General features: G+C 49.5%; 1 protein-coding gene across 2 annotated transcripts; it reads right to left on the reverse strand.

Moving 5' to 3' along the window:
- Nucleotides 1-1,605: 1,605 nt before the first annotated feature.
- Nucleotides 1,606-22,650, reverse strand: med23 (mediator complex subunit 23). 2 transcript variants are annotated; one of them, XM_023797185.2, is made up of 30 exons: nucleotides 22,453-22,650; nucleotides 22,104-22,135; nucleotides 21,781-21,868; nucleotides 21,073-21,197; nucleotides 20,733-20,844; nucleotides 20,044-20,142; nucleotides 19,854-19,955; nucleotides 19,591-19,660; nucleotides 19,165-19,277; nucleotides 18,972-19,067; nucleotides 18,304-18,321; nucleotides 15,291-15,491; nucleotides 15,044-15,187; nucleotides 13,527-13,672; nucleotides 12,844-13,089; nucleotides 12,260-12,402; nucleotides 11,917-12,091; nucleotides 11,161-11,324; nucleotides 10,665-10,789; nucleotides 10,217-10,422; nucleotides 8,382-8,562; nucleotides 8,004-8,174; nucleotides 7,535-7,751; nucleotides 7,097-7,333; nucleotides 6,509-6,674; nucleotides 5,414-5,486; nucleotides 4,834-5,048; nucleotides 3,681-3,801; nucleotides 2,629-2,760; nucleotides 1,606-2,469 (listed from the first exon to the last, which is right to left on the reverse strand). In XM_023797185.2, exons 1-30 carry the CDS (start codon nucleotides 22,501-22,503, stop codon nucleotides 2,296-2,298), a joined length of 4,143 nt encoding a protein of 1,380 aa, XP_023652953.1. In that variant the 5' UTR covers nucleotides 22,504-22,650; the 3' UTR covers nucleotides 1,606-2,295. The 2 variants fall into 2 exon arrangements, with proteins under 2 accessions (XP_023652953.1, XP_023652954.1); XM_023797186.2 differs by lacking the exon at nucleotides 18,304-18,321 and having other exon boundaries at nucleotides 22,453-22,649.
- Between the last annotated feature and the right edge of the window lie 2,152 nt (nucleotides 22,651-24,802).

A 24,802-nucleotide genomic window follows, 5' to 3' on the forward strand; every position in this document is an offset into this window, starting at 1 on the left:
ATGAATTCAGAAGCTTTTCTCAGTGAAATGCTTTGTAATTGAAATTACCAGAATCTGCGGATTGCGTTTCCATGACAATACGACTTCACAGGTAGGGTCAGGACATGCATCCTTAAAATATCAGGTCACCTGGAGACTAGCACTTTGTGTTTATCTAACTGAAACAGAGCACATTTTGTTGTCAAACATGTACCCTAACTGTAAATAAGACAAAGATAGAGATCGTACTGAATCACAGCATCACAACTACCCCCCTAGTGTATCATTATTTGGCGTTTGGAGCTATACAGATATTTCTCAGCCTCCTACTGTGCCGTTTATGGACAGGGAGACTCAGGTGAGTGTGAGCAGCTCATGAAGGAACTTCAACTGCTTCTGCAAGAAAAGCTAAATTAAAGATAGCATCCTCTCTGATACCCACCCCACCCCCCTCCCCACCACCCCACTGAGGTTTCCCTAGAGACAGACTGAGCACTTACAGCCGGCCTAGCAGAGTGACCTCACTCACAAGTGCCCGAGAGTGTAAGCACCAGCGACACCCCATCACCGCCTTACGAGACCAGTTATTGCTCCACAGGGGGATCGGATGATTAATCAGCACACAAATAATCTTCTCTTGGAACCTGGGATTCTGTCGCCCATCCTTGCAGAAGGTCAGGCACATCTGCCGAGAGCTTAACACAGATCCGCACCAACCCTCCACCATAGGCTAAATTTATACCGCTCAAGGCATGACAACAAACACCATACTCCACTTTTTTGTGTCCTGCATCACATTTCTGAATAATCATGCCTTTATATCCCAGCCCTGAGGCAAACGCTGCGAATTTCTAAATATACCGCCGAATGCGAAACACGGGATCTCAAAGAGAAAGGGAACGTAACGCTCTTTCAATCAGCTTCTTCAGCAGAAGGCGATTCTGCTGCCCACTAATCCTCCTAAAGTGTTACAAAAGACCTTGCTATTCAGAAGTACGTCACAGCAGAACAACAGGCCTCTTAAAAATACCTCCAGCAGCCATGTGACAATCAGGCTCACGACGCAAAGCAGCGTAATCATCAGATTTTCCGACACCCAGCTGGCCACCTCGCGCATAACTTCTAATCCCTCAGACTGGAAAGAAAATAGCGGTTTGCCGTTTTTCTGAGGGAGCGACGTGCACAAGGTGCATTCTCCGTCAGATGAGTGATGTCCCACTGCTCACAGTTTTTCCGGCCTTTAACGAGCCGAGACAAACGAACACAACATGCCGAAAGCATCTCACTGCCCTAATTGCTTCCTGGAGGAGAATTAATTAAGTTCCTGAATGGCACATGAAACGGGGTGGGGGGGGGGGGGGTGTGTTTGTGTGTGTCACACTCAGGCCTGGGTGCCGAGACCTGCATCACAGATCATTCAGACCGGGAAAGGAGGATCTACGGGTACTTTCCAAAGTAAATCCATCCATCCATCCATCCATCACTGCTTAAACAGGTACAAGGATAATGGTAAGCATGAAGGCTATGCCAGGATGTACAGGGCACAAAGTTGAGGACAACATGAATGGAATGCCAGTCCATCGCAGGGCATGCACGCATGCGCACAAATATACCAATATAACACACTACAATAAACCAGATTTTATTTTCAAAAGACATGGTTTTCGCTGAATATCTCATTTTAAAAAACAGCTACATAACTTAAATGTTCCATGAAGAGAGCTCCTTGTGAAGGCACGCCATTTACTGCTGTCATGATGAGGAGGAGCCCAGGAAAGACTGACACTGCCACTTATATACACACCTTGGGAGCAGGGCCAACGGAACGCAGCAAGCACACCTCTCCATAATGATCCCGGAACTATTTCCCGCTTTTCTACAGAGGTGACGCGCGGAAATGATGCTTAAGGTGGAAGCAGTTTACAAAAATAAGAAATCTGTCGTTCCATTTTTGGGGAGAGTCACAGTTTATGCACATGATCCCCTGTTACCGGGCGACGGGGACAACAACCAATCCGTAGGAAGACAGAACAAGTCCAGACATTTCAGGGCCAAAAGGGGCGGGGGGCAAATATAGCATACTCCAAGCTGATTGGTGGATGCTCCTAAAGAACAACCAAAGAGGACCAAGTGAGAAAACGTTGTGATAGGTGAATGTTGAGGAGCCATGGGGTAACTGCTGGGTAACCGCGGCAGAGACGAGGGGTTCTGAGCAGCTGGCGACAGGGTTCCAGACAGGCAAAACAGACCATCCCATGGACCAAGGGCAAGGTACAGTCAGAGCAGAGCCAGGCGAGGACCGGCTACAGAGGGGCATCACTGAGCGACGGACAGCGGGACACTGACAGGGCCCTGGGGGGGCTGCCCGGTGGGGGAGGCCACCCCGGCGGGGGGGGCACTGGGGGCTGCTGGCTCCATCTTGCTGCTGTGTGTGATGAAGCGGAGTCGGAGCTTGATGGCAGGCCGCAGCGTGCAGATGATCTTCTCCACCTGAAGGTCAACATGAGACACCGGCTGTGCATTCTGAGCAAAATACAGGACAACGGGACACATGCCCGGTGAAAGTGAGGGGCCCTTCTGGGGAACTGGGAGGGGCACGGGGGGAGAGGGCAGCGGGAAAGAGCCCCCACATGAAGGCCAGGCCCATACCTGGTCCTTGACGCTGTCTCCGGTGAACATGTACTTGACGTGGTAGAGGAAGTCACAGATGGGGTCCATATAGGCCAGATGATTGCTGAGCTGGTCCACGGCCTGAAGCATCTCGTATAATGCCACTCCGATCTGGAGAAGCGATATCGGCCAAAGACAACGCGGGAGGGCAGATATTACACATCGTGCACATGGTCAGGATGTAAAATGCCCTAGAGGGACAGGCCTGCTAGGAAACAGACTGGAAGGGCTGCCATCAGACGGTTAATAGGCCGAAAATCTGCTGCTTCTCAAAAGATTTATCCCAGAGCTACTTAATCCCGTCCCAGACTCTGAGATTCCCTCCAGTAACCACAGGATCACGAAACGGAATCAGGTGCTGGGTTTGCCATGTGAAAACGAGCTCGTTCACTGGGGCTGCACGGCATCACGTCGTGATTATATGGTGCACGCACCATCGTCACCAGGGCTTCAGATGATGGGTGAAACATTTAGTCGGACGCTGGCTTTTCAGTACTATACGGATGTTTACTTACGCCCACGATTTGGTAAGCAGATTAGTAGCATGCCTAAAATATTCATGAGATGTGTACCGTGACACCAAAAAATTAGTAATCTGCAAAAATTCGGTGTCAGAATTTAAACTGCAAAAATTCCCGCCACACCACGACGTCTTTTTACCTAGTTTATCCACAATGTCTGCTCTTGGCTGCTGAGCTGTCCCTGTCTTCACCGCCACTTCAGTGCTTATCGCTTCCATGATATAACAAAACAGTAGCACATGGCGTGCTCCGCTAACCGGATTTAATAAACATAAGGGAATGCTGAATTTATACCGATTCATTTTTAGGCATCATAAATGCATCTCCTTAATATTTTAGGCATACTACTAATCTGCTTACCAAATTGTGGGCATACGCAAACGTCCATTTGGTACCGAAAAGCCAATCCCGGACAAATGTTTTGGCTGTCACCTAAAGCCTTGATGATTATTGTACATGCGGCATTTAATTGCGATGTGACATGGAGATGCGGCGGGTGTGGAGCGGTACCTCGAGCATGCAGCGAGTCCGCTCCTGCTGGAAGCGCTGCAGGAAGGGGCCCACCAGGTGGTACACGTAGAGCAGCTGGAACTCGGTCTTCACGATGGGCTTCAGAACCTCTGACAGGAACCTGGGTCAAGGGGTCGGAGGTCACTCCCGGATCCCTCATCGCCCCCCCCCCCCCCGAGGGTGCTGACGCACGCGTAGATGGATGTCGTACCCAAGCGCAGTCAGCGTGCTACGCGGAACCGAGATAGACAGCGGGACAAAGGCACCACGGGACAGCTTGGTTCCCGATAAACCCAGGCCCTTCCCGTCACACACCAACGCTGTATCGAGAGCTGCACGGCTCTCTATCCCGTCAGCCTCAGAAAGCTGCACTGGAGAATAAGGGCTTAACCGGGACCGAGCGTTCAGGGAGCGAATCTGGCACGGCTGACTGATGAGAAAACTGATTCCTTCATATTTTAGGATTTCCTGCTCTGGCTTCAAGCTAATCCCACGACAAAAGACTCACATCTGTAAAGAACGACTGCAAAAGTCTTAGGCACTCATACAAAGTGTTTAAAAATGGTTTTCATGTTGGTATAAAACTCATTTTCTGTTTGTCAAAGTGTGTCAGCTTAGCCATTTGAAAACCTCTCCTTAAGTCACCCCAGGATTTGCAGCAACCATCCAATACACCCATATATTTATTGACTCACCACAAGCACAGAGTGTTTGGCTAATCAATACCTCACTGAGTTATTAAACTAATTAAATTAATCAATTTGAAATTCAACAACAAATCCATGGAATGGCTGAGGTGCCCCTGAGGAGAGGTTTGGGAACTGAAGTGGTGTTCATCTATCCGTCCAACAAGATATCAGTAACTTTTAGCTGTTACTGTAAATTTGTACACATTCTAACATTAAATTGCATTGTTTCCTTACCAAATATAGACATACCTCCCAGATTAATAGCTTTAAACACTTCCTTTAACTAACACTTTTGCACAGTATTGCAGGAAAGCGGAGGAACAGCAAGTCTTACTGCCAGCAAGGCTCATTCAACTCACCGCATACTTCACTAATTTACGGCTGCATTAAGACTGAAAGCCAATCAGCACAGATTAGTTTGGAAATGCGTCCAATGGCGAAGGTCGGCGGGCGGGGCTACGCACTTGGGGATGAGGGAGAGCTGGCCGATGCTGGAGTGGTGCCACACGGCGTGGGCCAGGGCCAGAACATAGCTGCAGTACATCTCCGAGTAGGACTGATGGCAGGCGGTGAAGTCGAACAGCTGGAAGGGGTAACCCACCCACTCAGTCTCCGAGGTGAGGGAGGGGCTGCTCACTACACTCACGATGCGGTCGTGCAGGACCACCCAGTATGGCTCCTGGGGGGGGGGGAGTGAGGGAGGAAAAAACAACAAAAACAAACAGATCAAGAGGTGTTTATCCGCCGGGAAGGATCAGGAGGGCCACCTGGGGCTGCGGCTGTCAGCCGTTGGCATGGTGACGGAGAATCGAACGCAATAACCGTACGCAGCAATGCGGCGCGACAGGCGGCACAACGTGGCAGAGGCTCCCAGCGTTTGGGCGTTTTTTTTGCAGTTGAGGACCGTGCCAGCTGCTCATTCTCCAAAACAGAATGCCACGGGCTGCGGGTGTGCTGCGATCGAGCAGCGGGAATGGCGGATCAGCAGCAGGGATGGCTTTACAGGCCCGCAACACCCACCACGGCTGGTAGGAGGGGACCTACCGGCAGGGCCGTGATCACCAGGCCTATGGCATTCATCCAGGCGGTGATGTTCTCCCTGGGGACGAGGGGCTGGCTGTAAACACACAGACAGACACACAGACAGACACACACACACACACACACACACACACACACAAACACAGGGTGAGCAATACAGAAACAATCAGTGCAGTGCATTATACTGGCTACAAGCATCACAGCGATGAAGCACCAAGCTCCGAAACACTCACGCTGATTCCCAGAAAGTCATTTCAGAGTGCAAACAAATATTTATGTTTGCACATTGCAACATTAAAATTGAAGAGGGTGAAAAACAGCGCGGAGACAGCACTAACAGCAACCCTCCAGAAATCCTCGGTTGAGCAGCTGGCTATTTCTCTAAGCTTCGACAAAGCCACCCTTATTGAAGCATGCTGGATTGTAATAAGCATCAATACTTCAGCGTGGCCTCTTCCCCTCCTCACAAGCCCTGCCCTTAGTGAAGCATGCTTGATTGTAATAAGCATCAATACTTTAGTGTGGCCTCTTCCCCTCCTCACAAGCCCTGCCCTTAGTGAAGCATGCTTGATTGTAATAAGGAGCAATACTTCAGCGTGGCCTCTTCCCCTCCTCATAAGCCCTGCCCTTAGTGAAGCATGCTTGATTGTAATAAGCATCAATACTTCAGCGTGGCCTCTTCCCCTCCTCACAAGCCCTGCCCTTAGTGAAGCATGCTTGATTGTAATAAGCAACAATACTTTAGCGTGGCCTCTTCCCCTCCTCACAAGCCCTGCCCTTAGTGAAGCATGCTTGATTGTAATAAGCATCAATACTTCAGCGTGGCCTCTTCCCCTCCTCACAAGCCCTGCCCTTAGTGAAGCATGCTTGATTGTAATAAGCATCAATACTTCAGCGTGGCCTCTTCCCCTCCTCACAAGCCCTGCCCTTAGTGAAGCATGCTTGATTGTAATGAACCATGTTTTCAGTGCGGTCTCACCGCTCCCTCACAAGCTCCACCCTCATTAAATAATGCTCGATTGTAATACATGCGTTTCCAGCATGACCCCGCCCCCTCAGCCATCAGTCCCACCCTCTCCCCACAGGCCCTGCCCTTACCTCTTCAACACCACGCTGAGCAGCGCGTTGCCCACGTCCTTCCCGGGGACGGCCAGGGCCATGAGCTCCACGCAGGTCACGTGCAGGGCGTGCGCCGCCGGGTTTGGGAACTCGTTGAACCTCCAGTCGCAGTTGGGAAAAGGCCCAGGAGATTTGCCCGCCATGGGTAAGGGGAGTCAAGGAAGGAACGCGCTTATCGCCCGAGTTTTCGCCGCAAAGCGCAACTACGCAAAACGCCAACAGTCATCTTAACACAGATCAAATGCATCACAGGGGAAGTAGCTGTTAAAATCTGACAATATACCATTTTCTACTAGTCCCAGTTAGCCAAACTGGCATCATTAAATGGCTGGTAGTGTGTGAAGTGTCTGCGTGCATGAATGTAGCCCTGTACTACCAGATAGACCACACCCCTGTCCTGAGTAAGCGGATCGACAGATTAATGTTATAAAATTGCTTGAGTCGCTGTGTAACATTTTGATGATTACAGGGTGTTGGCCGCAACATTGGGCCACCCTTCACAGACCCGGTCGCATCAAGACTAGCTGACAAGACTCAGACCTAGCCTGAATCAAATCGGGAGGATATTGTCGACCAGGCGTCCGATCAACTTGCAGTAGTAGGTGTCATCCGGTATCCAGACGTTGTCCTCGCGTGCGTTCATGCCGAACTTGAGGTAGGTCTCGCTCAGGCACCATCCTGGGGTGCGGTTGTCCTTCAGCGAGCTCATGATGGCGTGCACCAGCTTGCGCTTGAGGCTGGTGCGGTCGCGCAGGTGTCGCTCATAGTAGTGTAGCGTGTTGTACAAGTACGTCACGGGCCGGTCTGCGAACCAGAAGGGTGTTAGACCGTAGGGAGACCTTTAAACTGAGAGCCAGAGCACGTCCATCACACCATGAGGGAGCGTGAACCCCCAGAGCGGGGAAAAAAAAAACAACGTTAGCGCCTTGACGCTCCACCACACCACGTCGAGAAGCAGCAGCTCAGCGTCCCCTCCTGCCACATTCACCCCAGGGGGCCCCTCACCGTGGAACTTGTAGAGGCCGCCCAAGTGGTCCAGCAGCGTCTCTAAGGACTTGGAGACGGGCAGCAGCTCCAGAAATCGGTGGATGACGATGTCGAAGACGGGCAGAAAGCGGAGGCACACGTTGCCGAAGTAGATCGGCAGATACTGTGACTGTAGCTGCAGCGGCGGGTTAACCTGCTCCGCCAGGCCCTCGAAGTACAGCTTCTCGGGGTATTTCTGTGGGTCACACCCAGGGAGATCACGCCCGGCTCACAGCCTCACACCAATAACAAGTTACAACCGAGAAATCAGTTGATATCTTCAAAAGGGCTGAAGTCACAGAGCAAGAGTTATTATTAAATTCAATCTCATACAGCGACCCTCCCCAGCTAGCTGGACTAAATGTTCGGCCACTTCGACAACATCAATCATCACTGAAAGTATCGCGGCCACCTCGGGAGCCCGCGCGCGTCGAGGGCAGATGCCGACCTTGTGGTAGGACATGTGCTTGGTGTGCCAGTCACTCTGCAGCCAGTGCTCTGGGGCGTTCTCCTTGACGAAGTCGCTGACGCGGTTGCGGAAGTCGTTGGGCTTGAGGAGCAGTAGCTGGATGATGAAGTAGCAGACCTGGGCTTCGTTGCCCTCGTGACTCCTCATGGCCTTCAGACGGGACGGGACGGGACTCAGGGTTACAGCAAATCCTCAGCAACGACTTACCATACCCTTCAATGTAATTCCCAGTTAAAAAGTGTTTCGTAAAACGAATAAAATCAGTTTACAAAAGCGGGACAAGGGGGAAAATGGCAGAGACAGGCCCCCGGGCAGCACGGGTGAGCCTCAGACAGGAGGAAGGCTGCTCCTCTTTACCAGGCAGAGGATGAGGCGGTCCAGCGTGACGATGTTGTACTTCCACACCATGTCATTGAGAATCTCGATGCACTTGTTTAGTTGCTGGCCCCCGGCAGACGTGGAGAACTCGTACACCAGGAAGTCGGCGAAGGTCCGGACGTGGGCCACCAGTGCCCTGGCGCCAATCCGCTCCAGGACCCTGGGACGGGGGCATGGCTACCGTTAACCCTCAGTGTGGGAATGAAACCCAGGGGCGCCAGAGACTGCCGGCTACCCTCACCCATGAATCGGCAAAAGACGCTGGAACGTCGAGACCTAGCGTGATGTCATCACACAATGCCGAACACCGACAGTGAAATCAAGCAGGTCTCCCGAACCCGTCATTCACAAGGAGGGAGGGCGGCCACCCCCGCACTCGCAGAGATGGAATGAGCAGCACTCCCGAAATAGGTTAACCCCCCACCCCGCCACAGAAGCAGACAGTGGCGCGTTCCAGCACTGGAACCCACTTAATCACCCCAGTGCCATCCGAGTCTGAGCCGACAGCTTCTGACATCACACGTTCCGTTTCTAATAATCGCCCGCGACAGCTTGGAAAGCAGCCTTTTTAAATGTTTCGTGCAACAGACAGGGGGTGCTGTGTCGGGACACCTGACCCCTCCCTGGAATTTAAAGGGAAAAAAAAAGCTTTCACCACTGCCGTGAAGTCACGCACGCTTTGTGTATCTCCAAGTACAACGATCCAGGAATCTTTGCATAACATTCATGACTGAAAAGCCATCATTCTTCAGGGGAGGGAGATGCATTAAGAGTGACTGGGGGGCTGTTTTCTTTTCCCTAACATACTTTCTTTGGGGGGGTGCGACTTATCCGGGCACTTAATGACTTTCACAGGAAGTCTTCCCCTGGGACTTACATCAACAGGAACTGAGCTCCAAAGCGTGACCCGGAGATCTGGTGAAAAAATGGGACAAAATCACAGCCTGCCAAAATCCTTGCTTGAAGCAGGGCTGCTCTGGGTGAAGATCCATCTTTCGAGGGCCAGTTGTGCGGGCTTGCTGGCCCAGATTTGCCAAAAACACAGAGGGGAACAGCTCCATCACGCAGACACACGTCTTTCAACATCTACACAGCAAACTTGCCGTCAGCCCTGAAGTAAACTTTGTTACAACTTTGATATATTTCTGATGCCGGATACAGGACTACAACTGTCACAAAAGCAGCCACGGGTGACACGTCAGGGTAGATCGTCATGGGAGCAACAGCAAAACACGGGCCAGGAAATGGTCCCAGAAATGTGACCTTAAAGCGACAGCGATTTACTGCTCTGGGGAGGCCCCTGGACACCTTGGGGCCGTCCGTGTGAACTGGCGATTAGAGTAACAAACGGCACACGCGGGAGGAGGAACCAGATTTATAAAAGCCCTGGGTTAGGGTGACCTCACTAACAAGAACGGTGCTCTGTGTACTTTTGGACTCCCAGTGAAGGTCAGGCCAAATGCCCTCATTCAAGCCTTCAGAATACCATCCCCATTACTGGCTGCCAAGTGAAAGATACATGTTCTTCACTTGACACACAGAGCTGAGGTTGTCATTCTACAATAACAGGACTAGACACTGACTGATTGACTTGAATTATACAAGATGTCAATCTGCTTGACTACTAGGACAAAATACCGAACAATCGTAGGTTAAGGATAACGTTTCAGCTACAAAAGCCATAAAAGGCCAATAAAGCGTCGACTAAACACATGAGCCATATTCAGTGCAGCTCATCAGCAGGTTAGAAAATAGCCACACCCTCTGATAAGTGCCATAAAGCTCGCCGGGCCCGAGAGCTGCTCATGGGGTACCTGAAACCAATCTGGTTGATGTGGTCTGTTTCCAGAAGCATCTTCCACAGGAGACACAGGAAGAGAGGTGGGGAGCCCTGCATGGAGAAGTGTGTGATGATGTCATTCTCGTTAGTCATGGACTTCCACTTCCGGTACTCCTCCTCGACGTTCTTCTTCAGGTTGAAGCGGCTCTCCTGAGGCACGTTGTTCTGCTTGAAGAACGCCTACGGACGAGAGGGAGAGAGCTCGATTCTCATCCTGCTTTCAGCGTCGTGTGAATAAATCAGAGAATCTACGAGGTGCCTTACATCACCTCTTACTGCCCGTAAAATATGTACGGCCGCATACTGCTTTCAGCGCTAGCCTGGGAGCTCAGGGCAGCTTTGGCTGCTGAACGATTCTGGCTTATGACAGGAGCCTCCTACACGTTTCTGCCACTATCCTGTGGTCTCTCCACCCCCGGTACCTGCAGTGGGGCAGGGAAGCAGCTCAGCGTGTGCGACGCCCAGTTGTGGGGGGTGAAGCTCATGATGGTCTGCAGGATGTCCTTACACCAGGTGCCCTGTATGGAGTCGGAGCCCGTGAAGAAGTCTGTGGGAGTGCGGTGGGAAAGCAGGTCGGACAGGGACCGTTAGCATCCTCACAAGACTCTAAAGACCCAGACCATAAAGACCCAGACCATAAAGCGTTGGCTTCCAGTTGCCCTCTTATGCAAATCGTAGACAGACCACAATATCACTTCTGCAGCTACACTGAAGCTAACATATTGTTATATGACTCATTTATAGATGGTTAGGTAATATTTCAGCCTACAGACTGAGCTGTTACATACGCCGGTGTTACTTTTCATGTTACTCGCTATTTAAGTGCGTTGCAGACCAAGCGCATATCCATGTGAACCTGGATGAACCGCCGACACGTTCGGTGCACATGGGGCACGATGCGGGCTGGCCCGCGCTGACCTGTCACGTGTGTGGCCCGGGCCAGTGTGAGGATGAGGGCGCGGTTCAGCTCCTCCGACTCCGCCGACAGGACGGTCTTAGGGTCGCTGAGGAAGCGTGTGAACTGTGGCTGGACTTCTGAGCTCCCAAGCGCTGTGATCAACCGGAGGGCCGTGCTTTCCACACTGTGGGGGGGGGGGGGGGGGGCGCCACAGACACAGACGTTAACTCAGCGCCACATTTAGGTGCTCCTCTACACCAGTGTCTCCCCATTCAGTCCACAGGGACCCCCAGACAGTCCACATTTTTGCTCCCTCCCAGCTCCCAGCCAATCACAAACACCAAATCCTCTGTATGGGTGTGTTGGGAGCTGGGAGGGAGCAAAAATGTGGACTGTCTGGGGTTTCCCTGAGGTCTGGGTTAGAAAACATTGCTCTACACTAAGGGGCTCAAGCTCTCGCCTTTACATTGTAAGCTTTCTTTCTCAATCCTAAACTAATCCTTAATGCAGGATACAAAAGAAGTCTCTCCCTGGATACATGAAACAGGATCACTGAATGAGATTCACGCCATGAACACGCATCACTGGGCAAGACAGCGGTGTGCCAAGGTGATTCGGGGTTCACACTCAGTGTGACATAAACGCTGCGATGTAGTAATTACACTCTGGCTTGATTAAATCATTTGCGGGTCACATCCTTAAATCAGGACAGCGAGGACTCATGCTCGTCCAAGAGGCGGGCCGAGCCCCGATACCCCCCCCCCGCTGGCACTGACCACAGGTGCAGCTGGTTCTGGTTGGTCTGCGGCACTGCGGCCAGCGAGTGCAGATGGCTGAGCAGCTGGACGCGGTAGTGGGGCTGGATGTGGTGCATGCGGTAGCTGAACATCTCCAGCAGGGTGTGCAGGATGCCCCAGGCGTGCGACTTGAAGACGTTAGGCAGGAGCTGGCCTGGTGGAGGCGCAATGGAGCATATCAACCGAAGGATCCCCCCTCAACATAGAGGCAGCTGGACTCACAAGCGGGGACTTAAACACTCAGCTAATCTAACGACCTGCCTGACAGACGTTATAAGACAAGCGTTCCTTGTGGAACGCCCCCAAAACATCTGGGACTTACTGATGAAGCCTTTGATTCCCAGGGACTCGATCTCCATGTAGACCAGCAGGCGGCTGTAGGTCTCCACCAGGGCCGGGGCCAGGGCGATGCTGGACTTGGCGTGTGCCAGCTTGATCACACGTGTGGCTATGCTGTGGATCAGGCTGCGACATCGCAGAAAAACACGGGAGTTGAGTGGCCGTCCCCTTTGCTCGGAGGTCAGAGGTCAGGGATACGTGTTGTTTAACCAAGCCGATTGAGGACCCCCCCCCCCAGCACCCCACCGCTGTTCGGGTTCCTACATCCTGGCCCGAGCATATTCCTATCCGCAGAGGCGACATAACGAGAACTTTTAACGAGGACGCCGCAGCGGAACAGAACGCGTGGGATGGCCAGCGGCTCGTCTGTCGGTGAGACACACGGCCACCAGCATGGCGGAGTGAGTGACACTCCGCCGACGGACAACGGCCACACCTACGGCACCGAATCCAGTCCAGAGTTGGCAGGGCGGCAAATCACCGATAACCGTTACGGAACAGCGATCAAATCGAGTCTCTAAAAGCGTCGGAGCCCCCCTTCCAGCATGGTAGGGTGTGGGGTCGCACCTCATCTTGGCGTGCACGGTGAGGGAGTCCAGCAGGTTCATGGGCAGGGGCGTGACGGAGCCCGACGCCATGCAGTTGGTGCCCGGCAGTGTGATGCGCATGCTGCCGTTGCCGTAGATGGTCTCCACCAGCACGCCCATGGGCAGCGTGAAGTACTCCGAGTTGGTGGAGTAGGCGTTACAGAGCAGCGCGATCTTGTAGTCCGTCATCTGGAGGCTCTTGCTGCGCAGGCTCTGCTGCAGGAACCTGAGCAGGGAAGGCAGGAAGGGCGTCGCATGCGACAGACGTGCATGCGACAGACGTGCATGTCAGGAAGACCTCTAGCATTCATATCGCTGTGGATATCACAGTGAAATTAAGCAGGATGCTTTTTTAAAGCACACAATACCCATCGCTGACCTGCACTTTTCACAATCCCAAGCTTGACAGCTAAGGAGCTCAGTCATCATTCGTACTATTTGTCTGTTCAGCACAATATGATTGTTTGTCTGGGCACATGTTCTTGCAGCTGAATGCACTAGAATCTCCCTCCAAAATCAATAAAATCAGTCTTAATTTTAATCTAAGTATTTCTTCTTAACTGGAGCCAGAATTAAAGCTCTGATTCAGCATCAAATGAGGCCCCCACTTCACACTGACCCGGACACCCCCAGAACCCCAAGTTCCCCCGGCATGCGCCTTACTCGTGGTGAAGCTTCAGAGAATGCGGTATAGGGATCTGCAGCTTGGAGTTGTCATTTTGTGCCTTCTTGTTGAGGTGAATCCAGATGCAGGTCATGGCGAAGGCGTGGGTGGACTGGGGCTTGTTGATATCGGGCACTGGGATGCACTGCAGGAAGGACGTTCAGCTCGATTCATTTGACAGAAGCTTAGGCCCAAAGCAAGGTGAAGTTGATGCAGATAATTACAAGCATATAGCTGTCAAGGAACCAGCTTTGGTACATGTGCTGTTAGGTTAAGTATCCAATGAGTGACTAACATTAAGTACGGCATTGTTATGGGAACAAGAGCTATAGAAAACACAGTGAAACCCACAATCAGAAAAGCTTTTCAAAACAAAGCCGATATACTAGAGAAAAACACAACAGAGCTTCAAGCAGTGCCCACGTAACGCCATATCGATGGAACAGCCAAGACAGAGCGGGGGAAGATCTGCAGAAGGATGAAGGATGTCCAGGTGTTCCAGGAAGAGATAGATCTCCTGAGGGCTGTGAGGGACTAGGGAGAATGGATGTAGTTGGGCAGTTTGTTCAACCGTCGAAAAAACCACGCAAGAACATCATCCAGCGTGAGGCTTGTCTTTAGGCGATGGAGGAATCACGACCGTGTAGCTTTGAGTCATTTATAAAAAAAAAAACACACAGAATCTCCCTAATGGCGAATTACAGGCAGGACTCCAGGGAAATTATATTGCTGCCGGTTTTCTAACCACGCAGAGCAGCTCGTGGTCTCAGTGCAGCCTCCTGTAAGTGATTAGCTTCCATTACACGCTATCAATGCGATTCCGTTTTATTTCACTGCGGCATTTCATACTACAGCCCATAAAATACATACTCAGTTGTAAATTTGGTCTTTATGAGGATGGGACTTATCTTAAATATAACGTACTGCATTTTTTTATTTTATACTTTATCGCTGTTGGAAGACGGATGGGTTTCTTTAGAGTGATATCTCGCATACAGAAACGGAAATGTTAGAAGTGAGATTAACAGCAGTATCTATAGTACTGCTGCTAATAGGTGAGAAGGGGTGACATGGCTGTAAAACCCTGGACTCATATTTCACAGCCCTGGCCGTCCCGGGCAGTGATCTCGCCGCTCAGCACACAGCCATATGTGATTAACCCTGAAGAGAAGGTCATTCAACGGGGCCGAAAATGAATGCGCACGGGAGTCGAGGACGGGCAGATAATCAGAGGGAGATAATGGAGCCCTAGAGATATATTTTCAGTAGAATTTCAGTTTTGGGCATCAAGCTGAGAGCCAAGACTGTTTTTTTTGAACAGCACTGACTTTCAGCCAGGACACACGGTGCTGAGGTGCATGCAGCGCCCTCTGCTGGCCTCCCAGCGTGCTGAAAGCACCCCCTCCGTGTACAACATTAATAAAACCCAGAAGGTGCTGGCCACTTCCCAGTGAGTCAGCGGATCCTCCTAACCCACAGTGCCACCATCTGGACCCTCTGCCACGTCCGCCCTTACCTCTTTCTCGGGGTACAGCAGGTCGAACAGCTTCATGACCGGAAGGAAGTCAGCCAGGGCATTCTTCTGGATGCTTCCGGAGATGAACTGCAGAAGGACCCACATCAGGTGATCTCTGCCTTTGATGAGGCCGCGGCCAGCCAGCTTCGGTGGGGGGTCGGGTAAGGAAAGCGTGTCAGAACCTCATCTCTAAGGTGGGTTGCATGAACGTGTGTGGAGACGGGGGATGGCGGTGGGCGGGGCTCACCTTCTGGTGCAGCGAGAGCACCATGTGCGGGAAGCTGGCGAACTGGAAGAGCACGAAGAAGATGAGCTGGCTGGACAGGTGCTGCCACAGCAGCTGGCTGGTGCCGCCGTCGTCGAACTGCTCCTCCGTCTCCGAGCGCTCCATGGCGTACACCACCAGGTCCACCAGCTGGTCCTCCAGAACCGGGCAGCGCTGCTTGTGCTGGGGGCAAGGGAGGCCGCGACAGTCACACGGACGGCCCCAAAACAACCACCATGCCCCCGCCCAAGCAAAAAAACCACGCCATCTACCGAGGATAAGCGGCCTGACATCACTACTTCAGGGACCCTCCCCCGCCTCCCCACGGCAACTCCAACAGCCTCACCACTACCCCACCTAGTGGCCGGAGGCCACTCAGTCATGCGGCAGACAGAAATCTCCCGGGTGTGCATTCACAGTGACCCACACAGAGAGGACAGTCACAGAAGGCCATGATATGAAGATTGTGATGCCTACAAAGCCCTGATCCCAGGAAAGCTGCATTATATCTCCGGGCTGGCCGAGGATTTCAGGGCTGAGGGCGGCGTGACCCCTAATCATCACCAGCTACTAGAATCAACCTACAGAACGAAGACCATAATGCTCAGATTTGGTATCTCTGCTTGTTGTCCCTTCAAAGCTCAGGCTTAAACAGGCTCCAGGGAGTTTCACAATGAATGAATTCATCGTTAGGAGAAATCAGGCCCGAGCCGTCTGTTAGCATATGCAGAGTGAACTGGGCGCTACGCTAACAGCTGTGAGAAGGCGATGGCCTCTCGTGGTTCGAAGAGAAGTCAATAGCCAACGCTGAGACCGGGTGGTTACCCCACTACACAAAGGGAGCCATGCGGACCAATCCAAAACCGCCCCCCACCCCTGCCCTGAGCCGTTCTGACATATTGCAGCTTCCCACTGTGAGAGGACATGCTGGTGAGGTCACTTGTTTCAGCAGAAATCGCTAAGAGCAAAGATGGCAGACCGGCAGGAGACTCAAAGGCACCCGCGGTGTGCGCGTCCTCTGGGGGCGTGTCTGCTGGATGCGTTCATGATTTAAAGGCAACTGCCCCCTCCCCCCTTCAGATTCTCAACTATGACCCAGAACTAAAACCCAGCAGGGAGAGAAGTTAGACCCTAGGCGTCTGAATAAATTTTAGCAGAATAATTTTTACGGGGTCAAGATGCACACAGCAGTCACTAAAACAGAATACGGTTATTTTGATTACAGTAATCCTTAAAAAAAATCAATAAAATCCACGCCTGTTGGGGGGGGGGGGGGCGGGGAGGGGAAGGGGGGGAACGTGACCTCGGTGGTGAAGCGCAAACGCAGCTGCCCTTAACGGGCCCCTACTGAAACAAATGGGGGGGGTTAAAGATGGGAGACTGCAGTCACACCGATCTGAGAGACACAGTACAAAAGGAGGAGAACAAAGGGCACCTGGTGGTGTGGGGGGGGGGGACAATCACAAGGACGAAACCACAGCTGAGCACGACCCCCCCCCCACCACCACCACTGAGGGTACACACACTGCGCCGAAGCGATACACACAGGGTACACTCTATGGGCAGGCATGCAGCAGATCAGGGCTTGAAATTAGCAACATCTCAGATATGCTCACATACAGGGAAGGCGGCCTTCGTGCCGGCAAGGCGAGCGGATGGGCACGCGGCCCGCTGCGGCATTCGGAAAGTCACCGTAAGATCTGAAGGACCTACTTCCCTCCAAAGTTATACTTCCTCTTTGAAACAATCCGCCCATAACCAATGTAATCAAAGAAACTGAGTGTGTCTACATTGTGAAGAACAAGCTTCAGGAAAACACCTGACTGCTGGGAATCCAACACCAATAATATTTCTTCTGCTACCCTGAACAACATTGTTTATTAAATTCTGATCACACTGGCTTCACAATCTCAGAAAAGAATGACACCAAGGAATCCTGCGCTTTCCACAACCAGCACGGCGCTCCTGCGCTTACCATAACTAGCACGGCTCTCCTGCGCTTACCATAACTAGCACGGCGCTCCTGCACTTACCATAACTAGCACGGCTCTCCTGCGCTTACCATAACTAGCACGGCGCTCCTGCGCTTACCATAACTAGCACGGCGCTCCTGCGCTTACCATAACTAGCACGGCGCTCCTGCGCTTACCATAACTAGCACGGCTCTCCTGCGCTTACCATAACTAGCACGGTGCTCCTGCGCTTACCATAACTAGCACGGCGCTCCTGCGCTTACACTAGCATGATGCTCCTGCGCTTACCATAACTAGCACGGCGCTCCTGCGCTTACCATAACTAGCACGGCGCTCCTGCGCTTACCATAACTAGCACGGCGCTCCTGAGCTTACCATAACTAGCACGGCGCTCCTGCGCTTACCATAACTAGCACGGCGCTCCTGCGATTACCATAACTAGCACGGCGCTCCTGCGATTACCATAACTAGCACGGCGCTCCTGCGCTTACCATAACTAGCACGATGCAAGTGTCTACCTGCCAGCTGACCAGTGCTAACTCTAGCAATAAAGTTTTATCGCGAGGATTAACAAAGGCAAATAAAGGGGGCAAAGATACAGGAAAGTAAACAACCAATACAAAATAAACTAGCCCTGCTTCCACATCTGCCTGTAGGTGATTACTTTGTGCTCCAAACGGCTTAATCGGAAGTGGCTTTCTCGGTTCACACGGTGATTGCAGTTCTGTCACTTCCTGCACGCTCAAGACTGCCCCCGTTGTCACTTCCTGCAGGTGCCTAAAAAAAGCTTAAGGCTCAGTTTAGTATTGTGTCTCTTTTGGGATAAAACTCGGGAGAGTGTGGGGTAGCAAGCCCACGGCAGAGAGAGACGCAAGCTTCAGTGGCACGCCACGCCACTCCAGCGCCGTCGGGCGCGCGGTAATTTCAAGCCCCAGAGAATTGTGGTCTAGATAGAATCAGTGTGGCTACGAAGCGGCCAATATCTGGTTAGTCACAATACAACAGGAAGGTTGAGAACATACCTGAGCAATGTTCAAGGTCTAGAGCATTGGAGGAAGGGCAGGGCATGACAGGACAGAACAAAAATAAAGGAAGAAAAAAGAAAAGACAAAAACAGTGACTAGGAGGGCAGCACCAGTTCCCCCGTCAGTCCGTCAAGCCAAGCTCCTCCCACACACAACTGTGATTGGCTAGGCCGGTATACTCCCCGTCAGACAAGGTATTGGGAGTAGGATCGCAGCTATACTGCTATACTCAAAGCATTAGCATGTGTCCAGCTGGAACACAGCAGTCGGGTGCTACAGACGCAACCAGCTATGGAGACGGAGCTGGAATATTCTGGAATCAGCTGATAAATGGCGAGATCTGTTCCCGTATGAGTGCACGCTCAAGGGAGTATGCCGGGAGTATGCCGGGAGTATGCTGGCTATATGGTCACAAAGCAACGTTAATCATTCTCTTTAAGGTCCGAGGCTATCGAGATGCGCTGGAGAGGCAGCCTCGTGACAGGAGGTCTTTTCAATGGCATTCTCTCGACTGCATGTCCCACTGACCAACGATTACAGTAGTTGGTCAGTCTCTGCAGGTGGAAAGAGGGGGCAGGGGAGCGAAGGACAGGCCGGTCTGAGGAAGGGAGGGGGGAGCAGGGTTGGGGGGGGGGGGGCACCAAATGAGACGGTCGCTACAGTACCTGCTTGTTGAGCCCTAACATGTTGCAGACCATGTCACGGGAGTACGGCTGCTCCAACACGTATCTCAGTAGCCCTGTCTGCGGCTCAAACAAGTCCTGTCGGGAGAGGGGATAAAGACAGGCTTGACGAACCACGCCGACAAGCCAGCGGATTCCCGTCTTCGGTTCAGAGAGCAGGAGGAACGCGGGCAACCTTGTCGTAGGGCAGCATCCCTCGCAGGGGGAAGCGCAGCGTGGTGGGGTCCAGCTTCCAGGAGTTACAGATGGCCCCTGAATTGTTGACCACGGGGAGGAGGCTGCACCGCCCTGGAAATGGGAAAACGCGCGGCTTCAAGCAGCAAGCGCGAACTTACGAGGTACAGCTTCTTCCCTGAGCCATGCGCATTTCCAACAACTACGTTACCCGTGACAGTTACCATCCACGGCTCCCGCACACTGCAGCACACTCACTGCACTGCACCACTAAGCATATTATCTAGCTCTTACACTGCTTTGGATTATTTCTTGCACTGTCTTTATTTTCTTTGGAACCGACTGTAGGTATACGAGCAAGTATTTCACTGCAGCTGTTGCAGACGGCCAATAAAGATCTTAAATCTTCAATCTACAGTAGTCTTACCGCAAATGGAGTTTATTCTTGAAGTAGGTCTGAAACTGTCCACAAAGTCAGATATCAGACTGCCTAACAGCTACAAAGGGGGAAACCAGAGATCATTGTAAAATTAAAAGAATAGATGACGACATAAATATGCCATTATTTCGATGTCTCAATCAAGTTAGTAAAAATCCTTTAATGTCTCAAGAATCACTGAAGCCCCCTAATTGATAAATAATGAGTACAATAAAAAAGTCAAGTCTTCCACTTCATGAACAGTAGCTTACCCAATGTGGCAACTTTCCCTCAGGATACAGTTTTCGGATTTCTGTTACGGCGAAATAGGCTGGCAAAAGACAGGCTTTCCTGTCCAGGATGTACTCCACCACCTTTAGAGAGGACACAGACTTTTCACAAATGCTTCAAAACTATGGCACGCAAGGCCAGTGTGGGTCTGTTCACATAATACAGTGTTACCTCTCGTGCGGCCAGAAGCTGCTGGACCACTGCGGAGCTCACAGTGTTGGGAATGGTCTGGATCTTTTCCAGGACGACCTTCAGAAGATCTCGAACTCCCTGAATGAAAGCAATTCAGATCTCATGACTGACTTCACGGGGTGCCCTCTTAACCGTCACCTCTCGGATTTAAAGCACACTAACCTTTCTCAATAAGACACTGCAATTCCCACAGGTCAAGCCAACTAAATAAATCATTGTGCCAGGTATAAAAGAAACCTTAATACATAATATTAATACATATGTTTGAGCGCATCCATCTCACAAAGGATTTCACTAGAGGCAGTAATTGGGTCGGCCCTTGGGATGAAATTCTGACACGTATAGATATAATAACTGTAATAATCTTGGAGGAACTTATTCTCATTTAAACCTTTTGATGTGTGGGTAGTACAAAAATTTCAGACTCGTAAATAGGATGATTTCATAAGTTTAATCGTTTTAATTTTTTTTTTTGGGAACACGTACTCTATGGCACATACAACCCAAAGAACATAATGTAGTTTAAAGCTCCGGTGAGTTAACAGATGACCAGGCAGAAAACATGGGAACCTGAGGATTTGCACATTACCAGTGATGTGCACAGACTCTGAGGGGCTCAAATGGGGAGGGGGGGTGTGGTCGACTGCTACATTCTTCCTGTACGTTACCTTATAATCCACCCCTCCGATAATCTTGCGGATGAGCTGGAAAGTCAGAGCCCACAGTTGAGTTCGTTCCCACTCCATGCTGTCTGAGTTAATCAAAGCTTCACATACCATCCTAGGGACAAGAGACTGCTGTTACACATAGAACCCACTGGCTAGCTTGTCACCTGGCAGCCAATATTTGCTCTGAGAATTATATTACTTTACTCTAATGTCAAATAGCTTGGGTCCCTAATTTTTTAACTGCAGGACAAATGAGGAAGTCGCAAGAAAACAGTACAACTGATAATGCTTTATAAAAACCAGTTCTATGGTACAAACTGGAAAAAAACAGAATGAATACTTAGGGGGTAAAAGGTTGGTTTCCACAGCCATCGCCAGGCAGTCGTACAGAAAGGAGATTCGCTTGGGACTGTGCTGACCATGGATAAACCGCACAATCCACTGTACACACTGATCATGAGAATCCTGAAAAGCAGCCACAATACAGTTTATATAACGGGCATCCAAGTAACTCCATGTTCAAGCCACTTATCTAGTACAAGTTAACAGAGAGGCCTAGGTCTTATTCGATGAAGAACAAGCCAGGAAACACTACCCATCTCAGTTCACATATCCACCAACAGACTATTTGCCTAAATGAATGCACTGAGGAGAATGACATAGCATGGAGATTCTTCAGAAAAAGATAAATCACACATTACGAATGTGCAAGGATCAAATCACTACCAGTCCAGAACATAGTCACTAAGGGTGAATCTTTGTTTGCAGAGGGGTGGAAAATTTCCAGAAACCTTCTATTCCATGGGAAGTTAAGTTGGGGGAATTTGGAATTATTCCAAGTTGGAAACTTTCCAGGGAAATTAACATGAAAATTCGCAAAATTCTGCAACCCCAGATGCATCAAAAACGAGTAAGGGGGCATGATTCCTGCAACCAAGCCACAGTTTTGGACTGATTGACCACAACTTGAGGGTGCACTTTGTAAACCCAGATTTTGTCCAAACCCTCAAAAAAATGAAGAATCAAAGAATGCATCTCAATGCCTCACCTGAGGAAGAGTGCTCCAGTACTGACGAAAGGCACTTAGACACCGGACAAGTTTAGTTCGCTCATCCTCGGGGGTATCCATAAACATGCTGATGGAGAAATCAGTAAGATGCCAGATCTAATGTGTTACATGGCATAATTTTTCTGTTAACATCGGAGTTCTGACAGTGAAATAAAGCCGACCGACTAATACTGTGGCGGGATTATTCAGCATTAATTTTGAGGCAAGCATATTTGCTTCATCATGATTTCACAAACGTACGTAGCTACAACGCATCCATTATTGTGTGTTCTACTGCCAGACATTCATGCAAAAAGTCTTACCCGGTAAAAGCTTCTTCTATAAACTCCGTTTTCTAGATAAAAAGAAAAAAGGATTTGACTACATAAGCATTCGACTACAGAACAAGCAGATGACAAAATAAAAATATTACTATATTAAGGAAAGTGAGATTTTTCAAAGCTGGTAAAAAAAACGAGTTAACTACCTATTCAAAGCGAACGCAAATGAACTGATCGATAACTAATGAATAGTTTCACAAATGCAGCGTTAAAAAATTGGACTTGATCTCGACTTACTGACAGCTGTAGTGAAAACTTTTTTATTATAGCCAAAAGCTAGCAAGTTAGCCAGTGTTAGCCATTTGCTAGATAAAACAAAGAATGCACACACCACAACCTCCTCGAATATGGTTTGAAGCTGAGTTTCCATTGAAATCGCCATTTTAGTCAGTCCACTTTCGCTTAAATAAACAAGTGAAATTATCTTATTAAAGTCTCCATTGCTTGCAAGGTTTCATTAACTCTAGTTACATTAAAAACAGAGCCGCTTTGTCTTCACCGGAAGTCAGTGCAGTATTTAAATGGGAACACAAGGAAACATTGAAAAGGACACAATCGTTCCACGTTTGCGAATATTTTGTGAGTCATATAGGCCTACATTTAAGCTTAATGTCGGAAATCCCATATAAAAATGTGGTTGTATTTACTTCTGTGAATAACTGTGTAGTTAAAATGTAATTTATAAACAGGTATGAGCTTTTTAGACATATAACCGTCACCTATATTAGACAGATATATAGGCTATATATACACACACACACATATAATTCACTGTGATTATTATATATATAAAATATTAACATTGGTAACAGCCTAAAAACATCGCAATAAATTAATTAAAAGACTTAAGGACGTTTAAAAACGTACTACGTAAAATATAAATATCTATCCATCCATCCATCCATCAATATAATGGCTTATGTCGTTCGATTCTGCGTTTCAATATTTCCATCCATCCGTTTTCTGAAACCGCTTCGTCTTATTCAGAGTTCTGGGGGGGGGGGGGGGGGGGTTCCAGAGCCTCGCTACAATACAGTGGAATCCACTTTTACTGATCACAAATGTCTGGTTGAGACTGATCACAATAAGCCGACGATCTTTAACGTGCGGTTCCTTTAAATAGTAACATAACTTCGTGTCCGTCCGGCTTTCGTCGTTTTCATTCGCCACCGGGTTACCGCAGGGCGAAGTAGGTTTATCAAAGTAAAGTAAAATTAAAGAAGAGAGAGAGAGAGAGAGAGAGAGAGAGAGAGAGAGAATTAGTGTAGTTTTATTTTTTTCCTTATGTTGTCATGTATAAAAGGACCCAAAATGACCACTGTAAGCGGACTACTTGATTACTGTAAGTAAACTATTGAAACAGCATTTGTACAGGACTGATTCTGTCCCAAGCTTTTTGATCCATATAAGGGGTTGATCACTATAACTGTGATCACTATAAATTGGTTTCTCTGTATTTATTTTTAGGAATTAAAGTGTTGCTAACGATAGGAGCAATATGTTTGCTATAAGTAGAAAAAATATATGCGTTTTGCCTAGAAGACATATTAATGACTAATACTCCAACCAGGTGAATAAATAAGTAAATCTAGGCTGGTGACTCTGTGTGTGCTGAGTCCCCTGGTCGTTTTCCTAGTGATGATTTGTCTCTGCTGGCCTCACCCAGTTCCTTGCATTCCGTCTGACAGTCTTGCTTCCCCTAGCCCTTCATGTCAATTTCCAGTCAGTTTAGTTTTCCCCACGTTATGTATCTCTGGTCCCCAGTCCCATGTATCCAGTCCATTCTTGTCCCCAGTCCTGTGTGCCTCACCCCAGCCTGACGGTAACCCTGTGCCCTGAGTTTACACGTGGGGATGGGGGGTATGTAAGGACCTGCCCCATCAGCCCATAATGTTCCCGTTTGGCCAATTTGTAAACACTTCATTGCTTCCAGCCTAATGTGATAACCACCGTCATCTGTCTTTAGTCTGGTCCTCGATCATTACATATGTGTATATGTGCCTGCCAACACCTGATTCCCCAGTTCAGTCATTGTTGCTTGTTACAGAGCTAGTGTCTGTTGGTGTATATACCCTCACAAATCAAACCTGTGGAAACCCATGTCACCGCGTAGATCGTTACTCCTTCCTTGTTTCCGATGTGACACTCTATAGTTTCTGTATATCCTAGAATGTCGCAAGAATGTTGATATACTTGTAGCCCAACCCAGTCAACACCTAACGATTGCAATTGCTTCACCTACACACTGTACCAGTTCCTGTTCTGTGCTTATCTGTCAGTAGGTTATACATTTGCTAAGAAAACAACTTTCGGGCTAGCTTTTCAATAAAATGCATTTAGGATAACACTAGGCCACCTAACATTTCCATTGAATCTTGTTTTAATTACAGTTCTGAGGAAGCATTTAGTATAACATACCATTAAACAGAACAGCACATACAAACCACTTCTATTGTTTGATGACAGGGTACCTTAATCCTAGATGAAACTGTTTATTTTATTTTATTTAACCTATGTTGCTTTTCCGTAGTAATATTTATCATATCATCTGAATAGAAAGCTTGTTTAAGAGAACAGCAATGTTAATCAGTATACAATTTCAGGACATTTAACAACTTCCTTAAATGTGATTAGATCCATTTAAGGAACAGTGGTATGTTTATGTGTGTGCGTTTTTTGTT

This window comes from Paramormyrops kingsleyae, chromosome 19 (genome assembly GCF_048594095.1).
Source record: "Paramormyrops kingsleyae isolate MSU_618 chromosome 19, PKINGS_0.4, whole genome shotgun sequence".
Lineage (NCBI taxonomy): Eukaryota > Metazoa > Chordata > Actinopteri > Osteoglossiformes > Mormyridae > Paramormyrops > Paramormyrops kingsleyae.